Below are 8,773 nucleotides of genomic sequence, written 5' to 3'. Positions count from 1 at the left end.
GATTTTTTACTGTCCAAAGGGGTTTTCCCTGCCCCAGATGGGGTATGGGAGCCATGGTGGGGCTGGTTGTACCCTGAAGCTGGGGGTGCCTGTCTTGCCTTTGCTGCTATGTCACTTGGCACCTCCCCCCTACTTAAAAATGAACATTTAATTAATAAAAAAAAAAAAAAAAAAACAAACCACAAACCAAAACAACAACAAACACAAAAGAGTAGGAAAAAACCAAATTAACATCCCAGCTGAAGGCCCCATCCCAAGGGGACAGCAGGGCTCCCACTGGCTTGGCAGGATTCCCTGTGGGTCAGCAAGGGGGAGCGTGATAAAATGGGTAAGTGGCTGTGACCTCACCTGCTGCCCCCTGAGCCCCCCACATCCCACTGTGGCCCCCTCGAGCGCCCACCCCCCCTGTGCTGCCCCCCCCGGGAGCTGAAGGGTGACCTTTGCCTGCTTCTAGCGCTCTGCTTTACAGTATTGGAAAAAGGTCATAAAAGAGACCCAAATCGCGTTGTATTTTTTAAAAATTTCAGCATATTCTCTGACGTTTCCCCCCCCGCCCTGGCTCCCCTCCCCAGCTGCCGGTCGGGGGGTGTCAGGGCAGCTCCCCGTCCCCCGAGGGCTCTTCTTTGCTCTGGTCCATGGAGTCACTGTCGTCGCCCTCGGTGTCGGAGGCGGTGTCGGAGGCGGAGGGCTCGGGGCAGGCACGCGCCGGCGTCACGATGACGGCACGTCTCTGCTCCTCTTCCTGCAGCTGCTTCTCCTGCGTCCCCTCGATGTGCTGGATCGCCTGCCGAGGGCAACCACCGGCTGTCAGGACATCGTGTCGCCCTCTCTGATGCTCCATGGGGGGGTTAGAGATCCCCCAAACCCACCCCACCGCCATCTTCCTCGGTCACCCCCTTACCTGAACGATGGTGTCCAGGTTTTGCCGAGATGTAGAGACTGTGTTGATAACTGAGGACGGGCCCATGGTGACCACGGTGACGTGATGGGAGGGAGGCGGCGCTGGAACGATCACGGTGGGGTGGTGGGTGGGCGCTGGGGGAGCATGTGATGGCAGGAGCTGGGGAGAGAAGCAAAAGCCCCCTGGGTCAGCAGGGACCTGGGCACCATCACGCTTGTTTGTGGTGCCCCGACTCCTCTGAGAGCCCATAAAAGCTGAAGCAGTAGCTTGGCTGCTCCAGTTCACCCATCCCAGACAGACGCGAGAGGATGCCAGCTGAAAGCTGCCGTCACCTTAGCTTTGGCAGAGCAGAACATGAAGGATTCCCCGTATCCCAAAGGGAGAAGGATTTGGGCTTTTAAGCCATCAGAGGCAAGTGCCAGCCCTCCCATCGCCCTGACCTGTGGAGCTGGGAACCCGCTGCACCCCTCAGAGATCCTCATTAAACCGGTGGATGGGAAGATCCGCCTGAGCAGGAGGCTAAGGAGAGTTCACCTAAAAATAGGCTGAACTTTCCTGGGAGGTGGCCAGCGGGGATCCTGCAGGAACACAGCTCCACAGAAACCAGAGGAGGGAGGAAGATGGTTTTTCTCCCTCCCTTTGAAGCTCCCCAGACGGAGCTGGAGGGCGGCAGCGAGCAAGGACCGGGTGCCAGCAGCACACTCGCCGCCCGCTGTGCTGGGCTGGTGTAAGGCTCCCCCCACCGTCGGCAGACACCAGCTGTGCCGGGGAAAAGGCTGAAGACTCCTGTCCTGCAGTCCTGCCTGCCAGTTTGCCCGCTTCCCGTTCCCAACCTGGTAGGTGGCTGGGAGCAGTTTGGGGGTCCCCAAAACTCAGCACAAGTCACCCAGTAAGAGATGAACCCCCAGAGATGGGCTTGGACTCCCCACTCATGCAAACCACCCACTCCGGCACAGGGAGCACGACCTACACCAGTCGCTGGCAGTGGTGCTGTCGCGCCTGCTAGTCGAATCCCTGCCCGCCAGAAAGCCACCTTCCCTGTACAAAGCCCCTTGTGCTGGGGAATGGAGCTGCCTGGAAGCTGCTGCGGAATGATCCAAGCCATGTTTCCCTCCAAAACACAGGGTGGCCACAAGTGCAGCCCCCCCCGAGCACTTGCGGTGACTGTGTGCTGACCCTTTCCCAGTTTCCCAAAGGCGAGATCTTTGCTGGGACATCACTATCCTATCCAGCCATCCCTAAGGGACCAGAGGTGCCAAGCACACTGCCAAACAACCCTGACCCCCTGTATTTCACTGCCTGGGGGGTGGGCAGCTGCCAGGGTGTCCCCACAGTCGCACTACAGCCCAGGCAACATCCGCAGACTCACCTGGGTTCGGATCTGCTGCTCGCGCTCTAGCTTCTCCTGGTGCAGCAACCTCACCTGCTCCTGCTGCTGCTGGAGCTGCACTTGCTGAGCGATCACCTTCAGCTTCTCGGGGTACATGTGGGCCTCCAGGGAGCGAACCTGCCGGCCGAGAGAGCCCCGACACATCGGTGGGGAGCCCAGCCTGCTCCCAGCACAGCAACCCCCAGCTCCCACCAGGCAGCCCGAGCACAAGAGAAGGACCGTCACACCATGGCAGTGCCAGTGTCCCCAGGACGCCCCAGTACAGCCACAGGCACATCCTGCTAGAGGGCGAGCCCACCCTGTGCCCAGCCACCGCGGTGCCACAGACAGCAGCACCACAGCCGAATCCGGCCCCATGTGGCCTCACCTGCTCCTCCAGCATCATGCGGACCGAGCGTTCCTTGTCCAGCTGCTGCCGGAGCTCGATCATCTCCCGCCGCAGATCCTCGGCCTTCTCATCCTCCCAGATGTCCGGCGAGCCGATCCCCTCGTCTTTGTCCTCTGCCCGTCGCCGTTTTGGGGAGGAGCCGCTGAACTCCTGTTGCAGGGATGCAGTGTCAGGGGACAGGGACCAGCTCTGATGCTCTCCCCACCAACCAGACCACATCTGGGTGATGCCACCCCCTTGGCTGCCCCCGAACACAGCTTCCTGCAGGGAAGTGGCTCCCCAGGGACATGGGATTGATGCATGAGGATGGATGTGCTCCTGTGTCTGTCCACCTCCCTGGTCCTCACTCCCCGCTAGCCTTGTGCAAACCACTGCTCCCACTATGACACTCAGGGTGGTTCAACTGCGCCACTCCAGTGCTGCAGTTGCCACTGGGCCACAATCTGCTACCCCAAATGGAAAACGGGACCCCAGCCCTTCTCTCCCTGCCAGGTAGATAATGCCAGGTTGAGCCAGGCTGCCCTGCCCTGCCAGGAGGCTGTGAAACATCTCCATCCCCTGCTTATTAGGACAGAGAGTCTTGCTCTGACCCCAAGGAATAGCGACGACATCCCAACCCCGGCCAGCTGGCACTGTCCTGTCCCATCCCCTCCCGTCCCTGGGGTGCGCTGGCAGGCGCTACCTGGATGAACCGCTTGAGCTGGGTGTTCTGCTGCAGTAGCCGAGTCTTCTCCTGCTCCAGGGAGAAGATGTACTCAGCTGTCTGCTGGAGGATGGCCGCCTGTGGGAGAGCCGGGAGGGGAATGCTGAAGCAGGAGAGGCTCCGGTGTCCCCCCAAGGACCCTCCTGCTCCCGAGAGACAGCAGCACCGCTCCTCATGCGGCCCCAGTGTCTCCATCCAGGGTCTGCTTCACCCCGGGTCTCCCCTGGGATTTCCACCACAGTGCTATCTCCAGTCCCCAAATCTTGGGAACACGACTAGCTACTGTGTGCCACCTCCTCACCCTGCTCCCCTCCACAGCGGGGCCACCTCATTACCTGGGCACAAGCCATCCTGTTCCTGGGCTGTGGGGTGCTGTCACACGCACCCAGCCCACTCTGGACACCTACCTTGAGATGCACACCCACTCCCACTGCAGAAACCTCCCCAGGAGACCTCCATTGCCAAATTAGCACATACAAATACCACAAATCACTCTTACAACCCTGTCATGCCCAACAAGCAATGCCAGAAACCTCCTAGTGCAGGACCAGCATTTGCGTCCTGTATTGCCACAGTCTCGGAGATGTCCCACTCACCTTGCTGAGCTTCTCCCCGTCCGTGTGTGGGATGAGGGTTTTCAGAGACTGGAAGCCAGCATTGATGCTCTGCATCCGCCGTCTCTCGTTGCTGTTGGCGATTTCTCTGCGTATCCGCCGCTCCTGGTCCCGCTGGGTCTCTGGAGTCAACGGGATGTTAGCTAAGCTGCAAGAGAGGCACAGGGTTAGGGAGGAGGGGGCTGAACCCCTGCTGCCGGCTCACCCCCACCGCACGTCCCCTTGCTTTGCAATCACAATGCCGAGCCACCAAAGGGACAGTAAACACGGAGGAGATGATGGCTGCAGCGCTGGCGAGCATAAGAGCCGGTGGGTGGGTCTCCCCAGCCCCCTGCGCAAACCTCCTAGGGATGCATCAACTGAACGGTGGCCCCGCTGCAGCCCCCCGGCTCTGTCAAGCTCAGACACAGGCTGCCCAGCACTGGCAGCAGGTCTGGGCGAGGGGAGCCAAGGGGAAGGCAGGGCACGGCAGGGACTCCCGGGCAGGCAAGGGAGGCTGCAGGCTGGCCGGCTGGGTCCCCGCAGGGCCAGCCGGCGTGTGTGGCCCCAGGAAGGCAGCTCCCTCCCTCCCGCCCCGCTGATGGCTTCCAGATGACAGCTCCCAGCAGAGAAGCCCCTGTCCCACCCCAAGCCGCAGCTCCCGCCTGCTTCCTGCCGCCTCCTCGCCCCCCGCGCCCTCGCCCCGCAGATGGGCCAGGAAATGCCTCCCAGAGCTGGCAATGCCACCGGCAGCAAGCAGGGACGGCAGATGGCAGGGCTCTTGCCCCTGACCAGTGTGGGTCCAGGACAGCAGCCCTTCGAGCAAACCCCACTGCTGTGGGGATCCAGCTCCTTCGCCCACACTCCACTTCTTCTCCAAGAGCCCAGGGAGTTGGGATGACTGAATCCTGGCAAGGGTTTTGGTTCCCAGGGAGGGTGAGGCCACCAGGTAGTGGGCAGCACCAGCAATTAGTAAGTCTAGCACCAGAGTGATAGCTGGCTGTTATGCCAAACCATCGTGACCAGCAGTCCCTGCCACACCACCAGCCATCTGGCTTCCCCACTGCCCCCAGCAGCAGCTCTCTCCAGGGTGCACGTAAGCACTCAGCACCCACTAGCTGCAAGTCAGGCTGCTGGCGTTAGGGATGCTGCACGGCACCAAAGACTAAACACAAGTGCCAGGCTGCCGGTGTAAGGAGAGATAAGATGGGCTTCAGCCTCCTGCTCAGGTGCCAACAGCTCCAGGATGGGGAGATGGCACTGTCCCACCCAGCACCTTGCTGGTACCAGGCTGGAAAGCAATGTCTGGTGTCCCGCCATACCTGCCCTCCTGCCTTCCTGGCAAGGCCACAGAAGAACAATGGAGGCTTGCGAGCCCAGGGGTCTAAGCAGCAAAGCCAAGCCCTGCTCGCAGCACCCTTGTGTGCTCAGGCAGCACCCAGAGCCTCCCAAGCCACCCATTGCTTTCTGTAACTGGGGAACACACCATGATGACTCTGAGACACACAGGGAAGGATCCCAGCTCAGCCCAAGGGGATGGGGAAGGATCCCAGCTCAAGCTAAGCAAAAGAGGAATGCTCCCAGCTCAGGCCAAGTGGGATAGAGAAGGACCACAGCTCAGCCCAATTGGACGAAGAAGAATCCCAGCTCAGCTCAGGGGGCCAGGAAGATGCTTGCCCCAGCCACCAAGGCAGAGTCCTGGTGCAGGCTGGTGCTGGGTGCTAAGCACCCGCTGCATTGGATCCCTCCCATGCAGCTCCAAACGGGTGTCTTGGGAGGTGCAGAGCTGGGATGGGTGCCTGGGGTCTGCCCCACTCATGGGGAGCAGCCATCTGCTGGATGTAGCCAGAGCTGCCTGCAACAGGATCATGGCACAGGGCTCCCATCTGCTGGTGGCTGTCACTCACCTCCCTGCTCCTGCCAAAAACCAGCCCCAAACTCATTCCTAAAACGCATCAAACCCCAGCAGGTCTCAGAGATGCCGTCCCTTCGTACAGGCACAACGATGCCTGGTGGAGCCGGGGATATGGCCAGAGCGCTGCTCCAGGATGTGGGACTGCCAGCCGCAGCCACACAAGGGGAGTGGGATGGAGAGGCCCAGGACCGGGCAGCGCGGAAGCAGTTTCTTAAATACTAGGGAAGGAGGAAGAGCCTGCTTCCTCACCGGCAGACCTCCTGCAACCTGCCCCAGCTGCTCTTCCTGGGAAGAGACCTGGGAAGTGACAGCCAAATGCAGAAAGAGGGAAAAGAAACCACAGATTCCGAAGACAGCCTGGCATCCAGCACTGCCAAGGATGGGGCAGAACAGAGGTGGGGGGAGCAGATGGCACAGGAGAGAAGTCCCCAGAATGTCCCATGCTGGTGCTGTGGGGTTTGGGTCAGGCAAGTAGAATTTCATCTGTCCCACCCCTGCAGCACGGCAGCCCCCGGCACAGCCCTGCAGGGATGTCACACTCGCCTGGACCTTGAGGGAAATAAACCCACGGGGGCGTCAGAACCACTGCTGCTGGCTGGTGAGGAGGCTGGGGGCTCGGCAGGCCCACGGCAGATGTCCCACTCTGGCCGCTCGTGTCTGCCGCTGCCTGCAACTAGTGGTGCGGTTTGCACAGGGAGGCATAGCTGTGCAGGCAGGGTGCCCCGAGATCCCTGAGGTCACAAGCAAGGTGTCCCTGAACTCACAAGAAGGGTACCCCCAAACTCACAGGCAGGTTATCCCCAAGCTGGCACGAAGGGCATTCCCAAGCTCACAAAGCTTGCAGGCAGGCTGACCCTGAGGCTGCAGGCAGGGTATACCCAAGTACACACCCACGGTGTCCCTGAGCACCCTGAGCTCCCGGGCAGGGTGTCCCCAAGCACCCCAAGTTTGCAGACAGGGCATCCCCAAGCTCACAAAGGTGTCCCTGAGCTCCTGGAGCTCCAGGCATGGCATCCCGGAGCTCAGGGTGGTGCAAAGGCAGAGAAGCTCCCCCACAGCTCTGCTCCACGGCGAGGGCAGGTGTGGGGCCACGCAGACCCACGCAGACCCCTAGCCCTGCGCAGGACAGTCACATTTCCCTGTCCCCGGTGCTTGCCCTCCCACCGCAGCTACAGCCACCAGCAGCGACTAATGCGGGGGACCCTGGCCAAGCAGCCCCGCCGCCCTGGGTCCCTGCCCCACAGCCGCATCCCCCGAGAGGCTCAGGTGCGGACAGCCCCGAGCAGCATGGGGACACAGCCCCACACCCTAGGTGGGGCAGGGCCGTGGGGCAGCACTACCGCACCGCAGGGCAGGGCCCTGAGGGGCCCGGGCCGCCCCACACGTGTAGCAGGGCCTAGGTGCTGCAGGCTGCCCTACGGCGGGGCTGGGCTGCCCCTCAGGGACCCCGCGGGCCGGGGCAGCCCCACAGGGCCCCCAGGGGCTCGGGCCGCCCCCTGTGCGCGGCAGGGCCCGGTGGCTCAGGCCGCCCCACAGCGGAGCCCGGCGCACAGGGGGGTCCTGTGCCGGCCCGGGCCCGCAGCGCAGAGCGCCGTCCCGCGTGGCCCCGAGGGGCCCGGGCCACCCCCAGGCGTGGCGGGGCCCGCCCGCCCGCCGCCTCCCGACAGGCCCCGCCAGCTCGGAGCAGCCCCGCGGCTCCAGCCTCCTCCCCGGCGCTGGGGGAGATCGCCCAATCCGCCGGGAATCCCCCCCACCGTGCCCCCGGGCTTTGTGCCGCCGCCTCCCCGCACTACATGTCCCGGCAGCCCCGGCCACGACCCGCCTCCTCCGGGAGGGCTGCAGAGTCACGGCCAGGCCCGGCAGTAAACACACACCCCCCCTCGCACACCCCGCCGGACCCCCCCCGACTCCTTTAGACACCCCCCTCTCCAAAAACCCACCCACACCCCCCTGGGGACGGGGGGGCGGGGGGCGCGCGGGCGGGCGGCGCCTCCTCCCTCCCGGCCACGCGCGGCCGCCCGGCCCCATGTGCGCGGCCGGGACCACGTGCGGGCGGTGGGGCTGCGGCGGCCGCGCTGCGCTCCCCCCGCCACCGGTGCGCCCCAGAACCGCCCTAAAAATGCCATTTATTTAGCTTTTCCCCCCCACGCCGGGGATCCCCCCCCCACCAGCAGCGTCTCCCCCGCGCCCCCACCTGCAGAGCCCGCCGATGACCTCCTTCTCGGATTTCCTGAAGTGCTGCAGGGAGGGCACCTTCTGGGCCGGCACCATGAAGTACTCCATGCCGGGGCGGCGCGGGGGGCGGCCGGGCCCGGCTCCGGCTCCGGCGGCCTCTGCCTGCGGCTCAAGGCGGGAAACAGCTGGTGCGAGCGCGGCGGCTCCCGCCCGCCCGCCGCCTCCCCCCGCCCGCCCGCCCGCCCCCGGCGGCGCCGCCTCCGCCAGCCACCGGCCCATGTAAACAAAGGACGGCGCGGGGAGGGGGAAAGGGAGAGGGAGCGATCCCCGGCACCACCTCCCACGCGGGGGTACGCGGGGGTGCTCCTGTCCCGTCTTTTCTCGTCCCATCCTTTCTCGACCTGACCTGTCTCGTCCCCATCCTATCCTATCCTGCCCTGTCCCCATCCCACCTCATCCCATCCCGTCCTGCCCTAGCTCTATCTCATCCCGTCCTGACCTGCCTTGTCCCCATCCCATTTTCTTGTGACCCCAACCCTACCCATCCATCGCTGTCCCCATCCTATTCTACCCTGTCCTATCCCATTGCATTCTATCCTGACCCGTTCTGTCCCCATTCCATCTCACACCCATCACATCCTATCCTCATCCCATCTTCCTCTATCCTATCCCATCCTACCCTATCCTGACCTGACCTGCCTTGCCCCC

General features: G+C 63.4%; 1 protein-coding gene across 1 annotated transcript; it reads right to left on the bottom strand.

The window, feature by feature from the left end:
• Positions 1-563: 563 nt before the first annotated feature.
• Positions 564-8,288, bottom strand: TFAP4 (transcription factor AP-4). The gene is made up of 7 exons (XM_080354254.1): positions 8,085-8,288; positions 3,979-4,144; positions 3,362-3,460; positions 2,659-2,829; positions 2,271-2,408; positions 902-1,060; positions 564-784 (listed from the first exon to the last, which is right to left on the bottom strand). Exons 1-7 carry the CDS (start codon positions 8,171-8,173, stop codon positions 590-592), a joined length of 1,017 nt encoding a protein of 338 aa, XP_080210380.1. The 5' UTR covers positions 8,174-8,288; the 3' UTR covers positions 564-589.
• Between the last annotated feature and the right edge of the window lie 485 nt (positions 8,289-8,773).

The sequence above is a fragment of the Nesoenas mayeri genome (assembly GCF_963082525.1).
Source record: "Nesoenas mayeri genome assembly, chromosome: 15".
Taxonomy (NCBI): Eukaryota; Metazoa; Chordata; class Aves; order Columbiformes; family Columbidae; genus Nesoenas; species Nesoenas mayeri.
Note: the sequence above shows the minus strand (reverse complement) of the source record. Positions and strands in the feature narration are given on the sequence as shown.

Bases quoted from the DNA above. Each gene is read 5' to 3' on its own strand.
- TFAP4 (XM_080354254.1), bottom strand. From the start codon at position 8,173: ATGGAGTACTTCATGGTGCCGGCCCAGAAGGTGCCCTCCCTGCAGCAC. The intron at 4,145-8,084 runs GTGGGGGCGCGG...CCTCTCTTGCAG, and splicing joins GTCATCGGCGGGCTCTGCAG to CTTAGCTAACATCCCGTTGA. The intron at 1,061-2,270 runs GTGAGTCTGCGG...TTCTCTCCCCAG, and splicing joins AGCAGCAGATCCGAACCCAG to CTCCTGCCATCACATGCTCC.